Source organism: Candoia aspera, chromosome 6 (genome assembly GCF_035149785.1).
Source record: "Candoia aspera isolate rCanAsp1 chromosome 6, rCanAsp1.hap2, whole genome shotgun sequence".
NCBI lineage: Eukaryota > Metazoa > Chordata > Lepidosauria > Squamata > Boidae > Candoia > Candoia aspera.
Window position 1 is genome coordinate 90,194,089 of NC_086158.1, and position 18,383 is coordinate 90,212,471.

At 43.0% G+C, this 18,383-nt stretch overlaps 1 protein-coding gene across 3 annotated transcripts in view; it reads left to right on the plus strand.

The window, feature by feature from the left end:
- Positions 1 to 13,710, plus strand: part of KAT6B (lysine acetyltransferase 6B) — a 104,311-nt gene extending 90,601 nt beyond the window's left edge. For all 3 annotated transcript variants that reach the window (XM_063307674.1, XM_063307672.1, XM_063307673.1), the window contains exons 15-16: positions 5,930 to 6,230; positions 9,836 to 13,710. In XM_063307674.1, the coding sequence (XP_063163744.1) occupies positions 5,930 to 6,230; positions 9,836 to 12,264 (2,730 nt within the window). In that variant the 3' untranslated portion in view covers positions 12,265 to 13,710. The remainder of the gene's footprint in view (positions 1 to 5,929; positions 6,231 to 9,835) is intronic.
- Positions 13,711 to 18,383: the final 4,673 nt, after the last annotated feature.

The following is an 18,383-nucleotide window of genomic DNA, read 5'->3' on the forward strand; positions in this document are numbered from 1 at the left end:
ATAGGGAATGGGCCGATGAATTTAGGGGCAAGCTTCTTTGAAGGTTGAGGGGATTTTATGAATTTAGTAGAAAGATAAACCTGATCCCCGATTTTGAAGGTGTGTTGCAGAGAATGGTGTTTGTCGGCATGGAGTTTGTAGGCAGCTTGAGCATCGCCCAGAGCCTGCTTAATCACCGGCCAAGAATCAGCAAGCTGAGCAGCCCAGTTGTGAGCCGAGCAGGATGCAGAGAGGGGCTGCGGCAATTCAGGGATGGGAACAAAGTCTTGGCCGGAAACAACCCAGAAAGGGGTCTGTCCAGTACTCTGGTGGACAGCGTTGTTATAAGCCACCTCAGCAAAGGGCAGCAAATCGACCCAATTGTCCTGATGGTAGTTTGTATAGGCACGAAGAAATTGCTCCAGGGTTGAGTTAAGAATCTCAGTAGATCCGTCCGTCTCCGGATGCGACGCCGTGGACAACGCCTGTTTACTGCCAATTAATTTCAAAAAGGACCGCCAAAATTGGGAGGTAAATTGTGTGCCGCAGTCAGTCACCAAACAGGAGGGGCAGCCGTGTAAACGGTAAATGTGGAATAAAAATAGGCGAGCCAGCTGCGGGGCAGAAGGCACAGAAGTGCATGGAATAAAATGGGCTTGTTTTGAGAAAAAATCTTTTACAATGACAGTTTGCTTTTGACTGGGTGGTAGGTCAACGATAAAGTCCATAGAGATCTCGGCCCAAGGACGAGATGGGCTGGCCACAGGCTGGAGAAGCCCTTGCGGTTTACCCCCTTTTCTCTTTGACATGGCACAGACAGGACAAGAGGCAACATAGTCTTTAACATCCCGCCGCAGCGAGGGCCACCAAAATTGGCGGCGGACTAAATGCAGGGTTCTCACGAAACCTAAATGGCCTGCCAATTTATCATCATGGGAGCGTTGTAATACCAAAGCTCGCAAGGTTTCAGGCACATAAAGGCGGTGGCCCACCCATGCGAGATCACGTTTGAAGGAAACTTTGTCTCTATTAGCCAGCAACCAAGTGTCAGATTTCACTCCTTGGAGAAAGTCCATTTGTAACTGACAAGGAACTGGTGCCCTTCGCTTCGGGGAAGGGGCGGGGCCCTGAGCTGGTGGAGCGTGAGTCTGGCTTCGGGTGACAGCAGCCAGGCCCAATTGTGGCACAGTGAGAACAGTCCCAACCACTTGAGGGCTTTGGTCAAAGTCCTGAGGCAAGTGGGACAAAGCGTCCGTGAGAAAGTTTCTCTTGCCAGGTATGAACTTCAATTGGAAGTTAAAACGACTGAAAAATTGAGCCCATCGAATTTGTTTTGAGCTAAGGCGCCAGGGGGTGTAGAGAGCCTCTAAATTCCTGTGGTCCGTCCAAACTTCGAACGGGCAGGTAGCACCCTCAAGGAGGCAGCGCCAAGTTTCTAAAGCACTTTTACAGCAAAAGCCTCTTTTTCCCAAACATGCCACCGGCGCTCAGTCTCAGAAAATTTTCTGGATAGATAAGCGCAGGGTTTCAGGATGTTGTCAGAGTCTTTTTGCAACAATCTGGCCCCAATAGAAAAGTCAGAAGCGTCTACTTGTACTACGAAGGGGAGTTCAGGATCTGGGTGCCTCAAAATAGGCTCTGCGGTAACGAAAGTCTTTAATTTCTCGAATGCAGCCTGGCATTCTGGTGTCCAATTTAACACTGCCCCAGGATTTTTCACCTTGCGTGTTTTCCCCAACCTCTTCATGCGCAGCAGGTCGGTGAGGGCCAAGGCAATTTCAGCGAACCCTTGGATGAACTGGCGGTAATAGTCACTGAACCCCAGAAAACTCTGCAGTTGCTGTCGGGTACGGGGGCGTTCCCAATTTAAGATGACCCTAATCTTTTCAGGGTCCATTTCAATTCCCTTGTCAGAGACCCGATAGCCCAAGTAGTCCAGTTGGGTTTTGTGGAATTCACATTTTGACAGCTTGGCATACAGCTTGGCTGCCCTAAGTTTTTCCAACACCTGCTTAAGAAGGTGTTCATGCTCCTTCTCATTTTCAGAGTAAATAAGAACATCGTCCAAGTAGACCAAGACCCCTTTAAATAAGTGATCATGCAAAACTTCATTAATCAATTGCATGAACACTCCAGGCGCACCAGCTAAGCCGAACGGGAGGACTTTGTATTGGAAGGAGCCTAACGGGCAATTAAAAGCGATTTTCCACTCGTCTCCAGCTCGTATGCGGATGCGAAAGTAGGCTTCGCGAAGGTCGAGCTTGGAGAAAATTTTCCCTTTTGATAGGTGGACTAACATGTCTTTCATTAGAGGCAGAGGATATTTGTTACATAGGGAGACTGAATTTAACCCCTGATAGTCCGTACGAAGTCTGAGCATACCATCTTTCTTTTCCCAGAAGAGCACAGGAGCTCCAACTGGGGAATTAGCAGTTTCAATGAACCCTGTGACAGGTTTTTGTCAATGAAATCGTGCAATGCCTCTAGTTCTTTCTTAGTCATTGGGTAAATTTTTGATTTGGGCAGTTGCACGTTGGGAAGCAACTCAATTGCACAGTCAGTTTTGCGATGGGGTGGCAGTTGGTCCACCTCCATTTCCCCAAAGACGTCTGCAAAGTCTTGATAACGGTCCGGCAGCCCTTCCAACTGCGGCAAGCTGGGGCGCGGCGATCGCAGCCCTTGCCCCCCCCCCACAGTTAAGGGTCACCCCACTGTCGGAGCTTAGTAAAACCCATCTCTAAATGTAATGGTCCGGTGCTCCCAATTTATATATGGACTTCGCCAAGTTAACCAGGGGATTCCCAGAATTACCATGGGATCGCCCACAGGCGCAATGATAAATTTTAAAGCCTCTTTGTGGCTGCCCATTTGCATCGCTACATTTCCAGTGAAATGAGTTGCTGGACCCCCCCCCCCCCCGCCGCCGTTGACCCGTCTAGCTGGGTGAAGATCAAGGGCTGCTGGAGAGGAAAACTAGGCAGGTGTAATGCAGCGACTAGATCGGGGTGGATGAGGCACCTCGAACACCCAGAGTCAACCAGAGCCCAAACTTCCGTGGTTCTAGTGCGGGAGCCCAGCTTCACTTTCACTGCTAGAGTGGAGCAATCAGCACTCACCATAGCGTCCTCATGCCCATCCTCCTCCACCTGCCCCAGGGCGCAGTTCAGGGCAGGTGGCTGGCGTTTCCCACCAGTTCTTTTGCAGCATCCTTGACCTCTGCGAAGAGATATATATCTTCTTCAACGTCGGCAGCCCCCTTGGCCATGGTCATTCGGTGCAATGCCGGGGGCGACTTGGCCGGGACTTTCGTCGCTCAATCTCTGGTCTTGAGTTTCGGGCAATCTGTGGCTCAATGGTCTCCTTTTCCACATCGGAGACACTGTCCTCACGCATAGCGGCGATCCTTCTCCTCGTCTCCTGCTCAGTAGCCCGGTGAGGCAGCCGTCGCTCTGCTCCAGGGTCCCCGCATCAGGGTTGTTGGTTTCTCGGTTCGCCGGGTCTGCATGTAGGTGCGCTGGGCATGCTCAGCCTTACCGGCCAAACAGATCCACTCGTACAGCGACTCTGGGTCATCTCTGCCTAGCGCCCATCTGAGGACGTCTCGGTTAAGTCCTTCCTTAAATCGCTCGATGAGTGTTGACTGGGACCAGTCGGGAACCTTGCCCGCCAGAGCTTTGAATTCTAGGGCATAGTTGGCCACCGACCTGTGTCCCTGGGTAAACTCCTTGAGTGCTTCCTTAGCCCTGGCCTTGGCCAGGGGGTCCTCAAAAAACAGCTTCAAGACGAACATGAAGTCTTCAAACGACCCGAGTTCAGGAGCGTCAACCTCCGTCAGTTGGACATACCAGTCCGCTGCTCTGCCTTTCAGCTTAGGGTTCATGGCCGATATCTTAGCCTCCTCTGACGTGAAATACGACCCGAATTGTTTCATGTAGGTCTTTGCGTTGGTTAGGAAAAAGGATAGTTTGGTGGGGTCCCCATCGAATTTGACAGCAAAGTCTTTCACCACCTTCCCTGTTGGAGGGGAACCAACTGTGGGCTGAGCAGCAGGGCCCCAGGTCACCCCAGAGGACCCTCTTCAGGGCAAAGCTCCGTCGCGGTGTTGCCTCCTGCCCTGGATCATTGGTGGTCCGTTGGGAGGAAGGGGAGAGGGTTGCGCGGAGCGAGGACTCTCATCTCGGCTTCCCTGGTCACCCATCGCGATAGACAGGGTTTTCAACAGGTCCTCCACCGAATCCATCCTCGCCTCCAACCTTCTTATCCTTTCAGGGGTCACCAATTCCTCCCTCCGTCAGACGTCAGGCTGTCTCTCTGGTGCCACTTTGGTCGATTCCCCCTCTGGGGTCAGTGGGAACCGGTACTTCCAGGAAGCACCAGCCATCTCTGCCTTGGGTTCTCCCTCATCGCTAGATCCCCCCAGCTCAGGGCTTGAGCTGGAGTCCCTTGGGTAGAACGAAATGTCAGGGGGAAGGGGGCTCTGTGGTACTGGATCAGCTTGCGGTTCCAGCACCCCGGACGTTGGTTTCAGCTCTGCCATCATTAACTATTTTCCTCACAAGAATTGCACTTGGAAGGAGTTAACAGGTATCACAAAAAAGATTCTCAGCTTTATGTAATGGTTGCCTATCCTAAAGTATTCTCAGACTCACAAGCAAGAGCTTGAATAAAATCTGGTTTATTTAAGAATAGTATGCAAGTACAAAGAAAGCTGAGAATGAGCAAAAGCGCACCAAATATAAACTAAAAACCCTCGGTGCGAATGTAATCCCTCCCCCCTCGTTCAACTGTTTCAAATTCCCCATCCCAGGTGCTCCTAACGAGTTCTGCTAATCAACGGGTAAAGACCTTGAACACAAACGATAACCCAAACACATTCCATCCCAATGAAGAGAGATAGAAAGCCTGGTACAAGGTCTCCCAGCAGCTCCCTCCCAACCAGAACGCGCATCAGCACCATGGCATGCGAAACGTTACGATGTACATTGAACATTGCAACGATGAACATGACACCGACATCCTGTGAAATAATTGAAACATTATCATGGTTCTGTCTCCAAACAGTTTGTTCCTAGCTGAGCTGATATTGTTTCTTATTTTACTGGATTGCATTTTAGTAGCCAGAAGATCTCCTGTACTAAAAGGATTATCCATGTTACAAAGAAGTTATTTCCTTTTTTTCCCTTTGAATATTTTCTTGATGTGTTAAAATATAAATTTATACAATATTTTAAATTCTACTATTTCTGGTATTGCCAAATGTTTTCTCCTTTTTAATTCTTAATTGTCCTTTGATTGCTAGTCAATTAGACCAGATTAACACTTCTGCAAGAAAATGGAGTCTAACTACAGTCAAATATTTTGCTTTTAATGCTGTGTTGAAATCTTGATGGTGTTGTGTTGACAGCAGTAGACAAGGTTCCCTTAGTTCTAGTACAGCAAAGTCTTGTAATATTTTAAAGACAAACACCTTTACAATAGCATAAGCTGCACGGACTACAGTCACTTCACTGACACATGGCGTATTCTTCCAAGGAAGGGGCATTTTCACACATATATACATTCACATATATTTGTACACAGTTGAAATTTTAAAAAAGTTAAATATAGAATATGCATGTAGGGAAAGGTGTTGGCAGAGTGCTAGAAAGCATTTGGCCCAGGAGAGATCAGAAAAGTCACACACCAGGCATTTCTATAAAAATAATTTTATTTACAGAAAACAAACATATTTAAAGGCTGTTTGCTGAGAGGAGAGATTTCTCTCAGCTGCATATTCTCTGCAAGCCTACACAGAAGGGAAACTGAAACTAAAACAAGTTCAGGCAAGTTCCTCCCTTAGGCAATGCAACCATTAACACATGAAAGGGGGACAATTAAATTCAACCTCTTCACCATAGTAACCTTAATCTGTAGTAGAAAACAACTTTAACATGTTTAACATTATTTTTAGAGACCTTTCATATTGAAAAAGAAAAGGGGTCGTAAACGCCGAAAGATTAATAGCAGTGTCACAACGGAGACAATTTCTGAAACCACCGAAGTTTTAAATGAACCCTTTAATAACTCAGAAGAAGAGCAGCCGATGACACAGCTGGAATCGGCTTGTGAGACAGATGGAGAAAATGACCAAGTGAAGGCTTGTCTTCAAGCAGCGTTCCAGCATCAGTCTGGGGAAGAGGAAGAAAATGAACAAGATGAAGAGGAGCAGGAGAAAGACAATCGATGTTACCGGAACGATAGTCCATGCAGAGGTGAGTGCCAGAGGAAGGTAGAAGGCAGTGCTTTGCAGGTGGAACTGAGTATAAACCACATTAAGCTTAGTAGGACTTTCTGCAGAGGCTTCATGGATGGAATTGGACTAACAAATGCCTTAAATTGCCTTTCATGAGTTGCTGTTACTCATTGACTTGAAAGGTTGAGGTTTGTAGTAAAAATAACAATGTTTTAAACATTTTCTTTATAATATGAATGAACTGCAATTTTTGAATAGTTTTTGCAGTTTCTTTCTGTCTTACTAGAATGTTGGAGGTTTTTTTTATTTTTCTGCTTTTTAGTCAGATCAGTCCACTTGATTATTTTTTTATTAGTTTATAGCAGAGTTTTAAAATTTTATTTCCTTTATTGAGAATTCTTAATAATACAGTTCAGAAAGTTAAACCCTTGGGAAATATTCTGGAAAGCATAGCTTATTCCTCTGGTCATTGTCGGTAGTATTGATCCAAGTAAAATCAGGAAGGCATGTTTTATGTTCATTTTTTTTCTTTTTTTAATGCTGTGCTCTCTGGTAGAGAGGATGAATAAGCTCCTCCTTTCCTTCCCTCCTTCCTTCTTTTGGGGCCTTTATTTACTCTTCAGCACCTTTCTTAGATTAATTATTTGGCAGAAAAGGTGGAAGACATGTGCAACTTAGTAGAAGCTCCCTAGCAAAACCAAAGGCAAGTTGTTTATATAATTGTGGCGCAGCATGTCAGTGAATTGCAAGACATGCCATGGCTGCTTGTAACGGTGGGCCAGAAAGACAATGGAGGTGGGATTGTTTCTGATTTAGAGGAGCCATTCTGAAATACTTCCTCAGAAGACCCAATGAATCACAACATAGTGACTGACAGCTGTTACCAACCAGACTAGATTTAATCAGAAAGTCCAGCAACTCCACCTGTTTGTACATACTCTTCCACTAATGTTAAAAAGAATTTCACTCCATTCAAGCAAAGATGATGTTCTCTCTCTCGAAGTAGCTGGGACTTAGACACATTCTTTTTCTTCTTTGCACGTGAGCTGGGAACAAGCCTAGAGAAGTAATCACTCATCCTCTAAGATCTCCTTCTGCAGCCTCAGATACAGCTGTGTGAATGATTAGAAGGGAGTTTTCTGCTCAGCTATATTTAACATGGATTTTGGGAAACAAATTTTAGGGAAGGTTAGACTGTCTTTCCGAAGGTGTGCCTCTCTCATTATCAGAACATTTTTACTTTTTGTGCAAAGGTATTAACCAAACAAACACAGCCAGTCCTACAGTGTTGGGTGTTGTAATTTCTCACCTTGAGGAAAAAATTCTAGGAATGTAGATTCAGTAATTATATTTTTAAAAATGTGAACGCATAACAGATATTTTGGCTCTACTCTTTAAATCTTCAGCTGCAGTTTCCTTTTTAGTTCAAGACACATGTGAGAGAAGCTCCCTAGAAGCTAACTAAAATAGTGAACTGTCATTTTTTTTCTTATAGACTTTATGAAGTTTTCCATCAGAACCATGGTGTCAAGTATTGGTCAGGGCAAATTTTGGGCCAGCCACTGCCACATTGGATCCTGGGTACAGTTAACAGACTTTTTCATTAGAGAGGACAAATTGTATGGGGGATCCTTCCAAGGTACATTTAGAAAATCAAAGACCAAAGGAAGGAAATACTGTACATACTAACCCAGAATGATACAAAACCCCAAAACATATTCTACGAAGCAGGTTCACACTGTACCTTTAAGGCCCCGTCAATTAGGATCAAAATAGAAATTAGCTTTCAGAAGTAGCAGTCAGTTAATTATTATTTATTATGGTCCATGGCCAGTCAAAACCTCAAAGTAAAATAAACAAAAACAAATTGTATAAAACAAGCAGCACATGTTTAAAGAAAAAATGTAAAAAAAGGAGCAGTTCAGAAATTGTAAAATATACCCCTCCTGGAATTTTTTTTGAAGAAACTATGGACAGCTACACACACAACTTGAAATCATGGCTAGTAGGAATGGTGGTACCCAAGTTCTCTATTTTTTCACCTACAGATGTGAGAGGGAAATCCTTGGAAAGGGATATTAACTGAAATTGTGTCAGGTTTTGAAGTTCCCCCAGCTTTAAAAATAGCCAGAAAGAGTGTTTTTTTCAAACAATTTTCATCCCCAGAATGATTCCTCATTTTTCTTCCACTTAGGCTACAGAAGGAACAAATTTATTTATTTATTTATCAAATTTTGCCACTGCCCATCTCCCCCTGAGATGGGATGCCCTCCCAGGATGTCCTCCCAGCAAAATAAATTCATACATTGCCAAACGGTGTCCATTATTTTTTCCATCTGGAAATTAGATCCCTATTTGAAAAATGTCACTCCTTTTAGTAGTTTAGGTACTCTAATGGATAAGACAGTGTTTAATTCTACTGCCTTTGGTATTAGTAAAAGATGTGTTCATACAGAAGTAGGTGACTTAATTAGTTAATGAGATTGTATTGTATCCTCAAATTGTATTTGGTTGTTTAATTTTTATGATCTGGTCTTGGACTGTAATAAAACATTGGTTCATCTGTTGTGTTCAAATGTGCTTGAGGCTTACTCTTTAAGACTCACAATTCCTTTTCAATATAATATTGCCTATTAGTTTATTACTTTGGTGCATGATTTAGGAGCAACACACACTTCTTCATGAAAATGTCACTTTTCACATTCTTAGCAGGACAGATATTATATCATATTTGTCAGAGTGCAAAATACATGTGAGTTTTTTTAAAAAGAAATATCTGAAATGTATATTGAATTTTTGAATATGTTTTTGGCCAGTGAATATAAACCAGGAATAATTCATTGGGTTCCGCAGCCTTATTTACTTGATTCTATCCCACCACTTTCCATACAGAGTCATGTTCTGCCAATGCATTTTGGTCCAGGCATGGTTCAGCAGAATGGAAATCTGGAATGCTTTGGGTATTCTGGGTTTTAGATAAAACAAAATCTGGACAGGGAGAGAACGGCAGTAGTGGTGTGGATTGTCCCCTCTTCCTCTTGGCGGCTCCCAGGCCTGTACTATCCCATGTCTGGCCTATAATCCCAGCCTGCCTTCTCTCAATCTTTCCAGCACTTTTCCATGCTCAGCCTTGAGTTTTTCCCTACTGCTCTCCCTGTCCCACTTCTGCCCTTAAGAAAAGGACCCTGTTTCATTCTGTGCTCACATCAAAACACCTGAAACCTGTGTCTCAGAGCAGGGACCACCCCAAACCTGCTGTCCCAATGCATGTCCCTACAGCTTGCTAAAATGCAAGAAATTTGCCATGCAATTCTGCTTTTCTGCCCAAGTAATGGAAAACAATGTTCTTTTGCATCAGGGTGTCCCTGGGTCAAAAAAGTCAAGATGCAGTAGTGACAGTTTGGTCGAAGCTGCAGATGGAGCTTCAACTGCACCACAGTGGCCTCCATCTTGATTTGTTTTACCAAACCCTGCAGGCATCTATGCTTTGTATGTTTAGTTTAACTAACTAAACTTTTTCTGTTGAAATCCTGATGTAAGAATACATTAGAACAAGAATATATATAATAATCTAATTATAATAACTTCGAATTTGACTAACTTGGCTTTTTTCATTCCTCACAGTTATCACTGAAGAGGATGTAGATGTCCTGAAAGAAAGCAGTAAAGACAATCTTGAGCCAGTGATGCGTAAGCAGGGATGGCCTAAAAGTGTGAAGCAGTGTTCATCCAGGCGGAGGCAGGCTAAAGAGAGAAAACCGGGGTTTAAACTTAATTTGTACACTCCACCTGAGACTCCTATGGAGCCTGACTCTCAGGGGAAGGGAGAGGAGACAGAAGAGGTGGCTGAAAGTGACCCATGCCAAGCTTCTTCTGTTTCAGAAAAAGTGAAAAACTCAGAAGCCATTTTCTCAAATGAGGATGAAGGAAGAGATTTGGTGTCTGAGTATCTAGAGCTTCCCCGGGCAGAAAATGTAGATGAAGTAGATGAAAGCAACATAGAAATGGAAAGTGTGAATAGTTGTCAAGTTAAGGACCAACAAGAGGAGAGAATACTGGAGAAAGATGAGCCTGAGCTTTTAGAAGAACATGAGGAGAACAAACAGTCTTGTAATGAGGAACATGATGCTGATGATGAGGATGAAAGCCACGTAGATTCAGAAGAAAGGGAAACTGAGGAGGTAGCCTCAGGAGAAGCTTTTAAAGAAGTACTTGAGAATCAAGAACCTTTTTTAGATACTGAGGAACAGAATGGCAGGCCAGATGAGATGGGTTTAATGGACTGTAAAGTCGATCTTTCGCCCAAGTGTAACAGCGACCTTAAAGAGCTTCCTGCTATTCTGGACTCTGTGTCTGATTCAAGAGATGAAAACACAGAAAATTCAAATGAAGCCAGCAGTAATGAACTCAGCTGTGTATTCAAGGACACAAATTCAGAAACTCTGGAAATAGACTCTGAGACGATCCAGGCGGTTAAGTCTTTAACCCAGGAATCAGTGGAGCAGGAAGACGTGTTTCAGGATTGTGCGGAGACTCAAGAGGCATGTCAGAGCCTGCAGAATTACTCCAATACCGGCCAAAGCCCACAGGCAGCTTCGTTAGATGACTGTCAGCAGTCGGATCACAGCAGTCCTGTTTCATCTGTCCAGTCTCATCCAAGCCAGTCAGTTCGTTCTGCTAACAGTCCAAATGTGCCTGCACTAGAAAACAGTTACGCCCAGATGAGCTCGGATCAGAGTACCGTCTCAGTGTCATCCCTGCAGAACATGGAAACCAGTCCCATGATGGATGTTCCGTCTGTCTCTGACCATTCCCAGCAGGTTGTTGATAGCGGATTTAGTGATCTGGGCAGTATTGAGAGCACAACAGAGAACTATGAAAACCCGAGCAGCTATGACTCCACCATGGGCAATAACATCTGTGGGAACAACGCCTCGCAAAACAGCTGTTCGTACAGCACTCTCACGTCGAGTAACATGACCCAGAGTAGTTGTGCTGTGACCCAGCAGATGTCGAACATGAATGGGAGCTGCAGCATGATGCAGAGCACGAGCATCAACTCTCCCCCGCCTTGCAACGTGAAATCCCCCCAAGCCTGTGTGATTGAAAGGCCTCCGAGCAGCAACCAACAGCTCTCGCAGTGTAGTATGGCGACCAACTTCAGCCCGCCTCTTCAGTTAAGCGAAATCACAGAGGCTGGCAGTGCCAATGTTGGCTTGTATGAAAGAATGGGCCAAGGGGAGTTTGCAGCAGGGCATTATCCACAGCCCTCTGCCACCTTCAGCCTGGCTAAACTGCAGCAGTTAACCAATACCTTGATGGACCATTCGTTGCCTTACAGTCATTCAGCTGCTGTCACTTCGTATGCAAATAGTGCCTCTCTGACAACTGCTCTCAGCAGCACCGGACTGGTCCAGCTTTCTCAGCCTTCCCACCCAGTTCCAGGAGGAGGCCAAGTCCAGGCTACAATGACTCCGCCCCCTAACCTCACTCCTCCCCCAATGAATTTGCCGCCTCCCCTTCTGCAGCGTAACTTGGCTACATCTAATGTTGGCCTGTCCCATACCCAAAGACTACAGACTCAGATGCCTGGCAAGGGCCACGTTTCCATTAGAACTAAGTCATCGTCTCTGCCTCCAGCTGCGGCCGCCCATCAACCACAGCTCTATGGGCGCACCTCGCAGACTGTGGCCATGCAAGGGCCAGCACGCACCTTAACCATGCAGCGTGGCATGAACATGAGTGTGAATTTAATGCCGACTCCTGCTTACAATGTCAATTCGGTGAATATGAACATGAATACATTGAATGCTATGAACGGTTATAGCATGTCTCAGCCAATGATGAATGGCGGGTACCACACCAATCATGGTTACATGAATCAAACCGCTCAGTACCCCATGCAGATGCAGATGGGAATGATGGGAACCCAGGCCTATGCCCAGCAGTCCGTGCAGACCACCCCGCACAGCAACATGATGTATTCTCCTCCAGCGCACCATGGCTATATCAATCCTAAACAGTCTTTGAACAGCTCCTACATGCGGAGATAGGAGCTGAGGCTGCGGATGCAGCGGGAGGCAGCTGCCGGACCAGGCGAGCCTGCAAGGGGTTGACCTGCACAAACATGCACTGTTTCAGAGCGTGTGATTTCAAAACCAGCAATTGGTGTAAATGCAAAAATACTTGTTGTGGCACCATTATGAACTGTATGCAGCAGAAAGCCTTATATAGTTTCCTTTATTCTTATTTCATTTGCAATTTTGCTTTGTTTGCAGTTGGCCGTTTTTTTATACAACTGAACTTCTGTGGTGTGGGACAACGTGTTGCGAACATGCAAAATCAGCCGAGGGTTTACTGCCATTTTGGATGTGCCTGCTCCCATTTGACCCTGGTTCTTCTGGAGTGTATCTGATGTTGTGCTGGCTGTCAGCTTTCCTCCTGTTCAATGAGCCTGCTCCCCCCCCCCACTTCTTCCTCCACCATGTAAATGCCTTTTCGCATTGCATTCATGGGTTACTTTGTTCCTCGAGTGGACACTTTCGCATGCCGCTCTCTTTGTTAGTGACAGTGCATTTCGTAGTACTGTACAAGTGTTGTGCTTAACAGTAAGCCATTTCCTTAATTGGTGGGTCTTTTGCCTTGATTAGGTTGTCCCTCTTTAAGAGGTATTAAAATATATATATACATACATGCATACATATATATATATATTTTTGCTAATTAGATTTAAAAAGAAGAAAATGCGTTGAAAGCTATTCCAGTTTGGATTTGTTCAGACTTTTGGGTGCAATTCATTGCAAACTTCCCCAGTGTGTTACAATGTGCTTGCACAAATCTGATTAACTTTTCTTGGAGCTGACACACAAGATTATCGTGATGGATTGTATCTTTGAATGACAAATTTTTGATTAAAGATTATTTCCCTTTTTGTTCAGATAACAGATTATTTTCGGTTAAGAAGGAAAAAAAGGCAGCTTACTGTTACACAGGTTTTTTTAGATACAAACATTTATTGTTTGAATGAAGCATAAGTGTTTAATCAAGTTTTTGAAACATTTTCATATGCAGATAAATTTGCAGGATTTTTTTTAAAAAATTGTGAATTTGGTGTAAAGTTGCTATTTTATGGAAATGCCTCTAAACTTTACATTTTCATTCCATCTGTAGATTTTTCTATCTTTATAAAATATTGGAGTTATTTTTTAAGAAAAGTAAATAGAACAGTAGCGTGTGAATAGATCAAATGAAGTTTAAAGAACGCATGTAAAAAAAGCAAATGGTATTTGTGTCTGTTTATATGGCTTCTTTTTTTTTTCCTTTTTGGTAGCCTTTGTACTTGTACAGAGTGACAGTAAGAGCCAAAAGTGGCTTGATCCATGTATAAAAATAGACACAGTGAAACTTCTTGTATTTATGTTAACTTTTTAGTCAGTCATTTAAATAAAACGAAAACAAGCTGTACATTTTAACATGAAAATAAATTATGAGCCATTTTAGCCTCGTGTCTTGAGATAACTGATGCACGTGGGAATAATGAAATCTGTTGCCATTTGTTCTAGATCACAGGACATGGCTCAAAATCCATGAACCTCAGCAAACATCTTTTTGGAAGTTGCATGAGAAACTTTGCTGAACGTCAGAGACAGATGTACTCTAGATAGGCCAGCTCAGGGAATGTTAACCTAGTTTTTCCTTTACCAGCTCTTGCCCAAATGAAGCGATGCTAAAAGCATTTACATCTCAGGCTTAAATTGCTGAAGAGGAGAAATCAAAATAGAAGATTGGGCTGGATTCCCTCCCCTCCCCAAAAGACTGTTGAGATCGGTCTTTTCTGGTGGAGAAATGACAGTGTAGCATCTACTTTCTAACTTGATTAGAAATACATCTTTACACATGTATCTTTATACATCTTACACATCTTTTTCAGGTGTTTTTCTTCTGCTCAAAGAATGATAAGTCATGAAAGTTTTCTTAAGTGTCATTGTGTGAGGCTCCAGTCTCTTGCGTTAGTTCTAATGAGAGAGAGGAGAGACATGGAGGCATCTGAGGGCTCAAACACTGAGCACTCCGTGGGGGTGGATCTGAGAAGGGCTTGCCCGCCTGTTTTAACTGCTTCCCTGCTTTGTTTGGGGGAAGATGCTCCAAGTGATACACTGAAATATCTCCATCAAGTAATGACGAGCTAATTGCTTGACATTGCTCATGGCTCTAAACCCAGAGCCTCTTTTTGTAAGTAAGTACATGCATAGAAATTCTTTGCTTTCAAAGTGGGCATATATAAAATCCTTTTTTTTTTTTTGTATGCCTCTGGATGTGAATATAAGCAAACCAACGCTTGTTCAGTCCATCGGTCTAATTATCTATCTATCTGTCAGATTCATAATTTGAGCCTCTTCCAGAAATGCAGTCCTTTCCTATTGATTCAGCTATCCAGGAAGACCCAAGTCCATCATCAGTCCCAGAAGCTCACAAGGTGACTTGGAATCAGCATTAACTCAGAACAACCTACTTTACAGGCTTGTTGCTATGTACATCACCTTGAGCTCCTAGGAAAAAACAGGTATAAATTGATTGAAAGAATGAAAGAAAAGCTTTATCTGCTATGGTCTTCAGAGTATGGGGTTGCTTTCTAAACAAAATAAATAAATGAAATATATCAGTTATTATCCACTGCAGATATCATCACACCACCTGAGTTTTCTTTAAAAAAAAATAGTTTCTTTACAAAACCTGGCACAATGGGCAGTCAGTGGTGCTTGTCTTCAAAAATTATAATTAGAACCAGAACCAGGTTTGGTGGGTCAGTCAATGGTACTCTCCTTTGGACAAACTGCTTGGTAGCAGGGCCCTTCTTGTAGTTGCCTTTGGGATAAGCAAAGGCAGGTAGCGACTTCAAAAACTGAAGAACATGTCTCTCCTTGGTATCTGCTTTCTTGATGGAGCAAAGGCATTGGGGGAAATAATGGGCCCCAGCTACTCTCTTTCCAAGCAGTAGGTTTGGCCCATGGGGTTGTAGCTGTTACCTTGGGTTGGTAGGACAGCATGCAGGAACGTAACATTCCAGATGGTGGGCCTGGGACAGTGCAGCCCCAGTAAGAAACGGTGGACAGAATAATGTGAGGCTTAGAAACGGGCAAAAACTCTCACCTTGCTCAAAGGAAAGTAATCGGTAGGTGTTTTCACGTATATTTCAATTTGCATTAACCTGTGATTATTTCAGAGGCGTTTACTGTTTGACAGAACAGCAGCATGTTTTAAAAGCTCCCCTTCTATCTAAACTGAAAACAGTTGGCCATTAAAGTAAGCTCTGCATGGAAGACGTGGCTTGAAAATTAAGCTCAACCATTTTTCATCCTTGATAGACTTGAGCAATTTAATTCTATAAGAGGTCCCTAGCATAAAATCCTCCATGTGTTCTTAGTAAAAACCGATAGCTGACAAGAAGAGTGGGCATCAGAATTACCTTTGATTTCTACCTATGCCCAACAGCAGTGAGGTGATGCCAAATGGGACAAAGCCAATATTTTTGGCTCTTTTTTCATTTTCGATACTACTTTTTAACATAAGCATGTTAAGCCTGCCGGCTTCATTTAATTTTCCAGTGAAAATTGCTGGAGAATCATGCCACAGTGATCTTGGAGGTTTCTGAATATGGGCACAAAACATGGAGATTTGTTCTAATCAGTTTTCTGTTCAGGATAATGACATTTTTGAGGGGTGTATTGGTTCACTTTGATCTCTGCGTGTTTTTCAGTAAATATTAACGGCGTCTTGTAGACCAATTGGAGATATTGGAAATAAGCCATTGTGATTCAACAATGTTAACAAGTATCCCTGGCAACTCTCACGCTGGTGGCCTTTGAATTTCAGTGTGTCACCTTGAGTTGAGCTCAATTCCTGGTAGTTGTATTCAGTGGCACTGTTACCAATTTGGCTGTGTGTTTATGGTTCATTTCCCTCCCCCCCCCCATTTTTGCATCATACACATCCCTATTTCAAGGAGCCATTAGAATCCATCTCTCTGCAGTGCATTTTCAGCAAGTAGTTGTTTAGACTTTACATCTAATTGATAGAAAGCCCATAATCTACGATGATAATTGTTTCCATGGTTGCTGAACTCTTCCTAACATTTAACCATGGTCTGCTTTCCCATGTCCTGCTAACTGGGATATCTGTCTGACATCCCTTCAAATACTTGAAGACTGACCCTTGGCCAGTCTCCAGGGCTAAACATGCCTAATTCAATCTTGTCAATTTCATGAAGGACATTGATTACTGTTTCAGTATGGATCTTAAGCCACTTCGGAAGCACATCACCCAACCCTCACATGTAAATAAGTGAACAGAGTTTGTATTTTAGGTAGCTGGATCTACAGTCACAGAAAGGTGAACATAAACATAAGACTGCTGAGTAATCTGATAACCAGAATAACATCTTTGTTGATGTTTTTGATATTGAATACATGGATGCAGCACAAAGATGTGTCCCATGTTTCATTAAATTGAAAGTTCTGTAGGAAGGCATGGTTAAATGCTTTTATATAATATAAGCTTTTATGTCTTACTGTGTATAGATCATTGACTGCAATAAAGATTATATGTGTGGAAGGTATGGAATCTTATTGAAGTTGACTATAGCATAGTTTTAGGGGGGGACAGCTATTCAAGTAAGACAATCTGACAAAGATCAATTAAGGAATTTTCACACAACATCTGTATTCAATATACTTGTAGTAAATGGTTGCTGATCAGTGATTGTAATACATATTATCTATGGAAAATGGCTGATAGACTAATAGACTAATATTTCTTAGCTGTGCTTTTAGTTTCTTTTTTAGATCAATATTTTTGAAGGCCAATGACCTACATTAAGAGCTACCTCAACATTTAACTCCAATGCTCTGCATATCGTTATTTTGGACAATGAGAAATGAACATTTGGGGTAAAGTGCCAGAATGCAAATATCACAAAACCTTATGTCTAGCTTCATCTGCTGTGGCTTTAGATGACCAGAAGTGATGTCTGGAAGACATGATGATCTAGTGAAGGTAAATAACTAAAATTAAATCTGAACAAGGAAGATTTGTTCACTGTTGAAAAGTAGTCATGCCTGTGGCATTGAAGAATTTGAAATCTTCCCATATCCCCAGAAACAGTGGCTGCTCTTGATTAGCCTGCTCTGTGATAATGAGGTTGTAGTCACTGCCCATTTGAATATATTCATGTTAAAATATGCAAATCCAAAATACTTCCAAATGATATTAAGGAAGGAGAGTTAAAAAATAATCCAACTTGGAGATAGATGACAAGGTAAGAAGTAGGGATATAAATAATTATGCCCAGAATTTTGGTGGGAATAAATGGGGGCACCTGGCCACCATCTATGGCAACTTAAATACTTGCCCCATGAAAAGTCCAGCCAGCATACAACTTCCCTCCCCAAAACAAAAACCACAAAAAGTCTGTGGGGACAACCTAAGCTGGTCCTGCTAATTTGCTTCTGGGGGTGATGATTTGTGCTTCCCTGTTTTTTCTTAAAAAAACAAAAACCAGTGAAGCACAAGTCGTCATCCCCCAGAAGCAAATAGTTAACTGTGTGTGTGTGTGTGTGTGTATTCAGGTTAAATCAGTGATGATGATGATGATGATGATGACCCTGAATCAATCCACTGCAGAATGAAGATCTCTTCATGGAAGGTTATGGACTATAATCTACTATGCTGCTCCAATGTGGTTAGTAGATAGATTTTTTTTTTTTAACTTCTTGGTCAAGGACTGAGAGAGTGTGGCCCAAAGGCCTTCTTCCTGCAGTGGAGTGATTTGGGATGACGATGACAACGACAATCTGTTTTTGATGCTATTTTGTTCCCCAAGTAGGTTGCTCTTCTTTTTGAACACTGTTCACCAACTTGTTAGATGGTTAAATACAGTATCATCACCAAATTTGCTTGCAGGTTCATTCCTCGAAAGAACTGCATTATAGAAGGAAAGAGCTCCCTTCCTCATCTGCAAGGTCCCTATCAAAAGGTCGCCTTCCATTGTTCCTTCTGTTCTCCACATACAGTCAAGCTGAAAATAACTTAAGACATTTGAAGGGTTGCTGGTTCCACCCCTCCCCCCATCATTCCTTGGTTGGCAACAAATGACGCTCTTTACCTAATCGTTTCA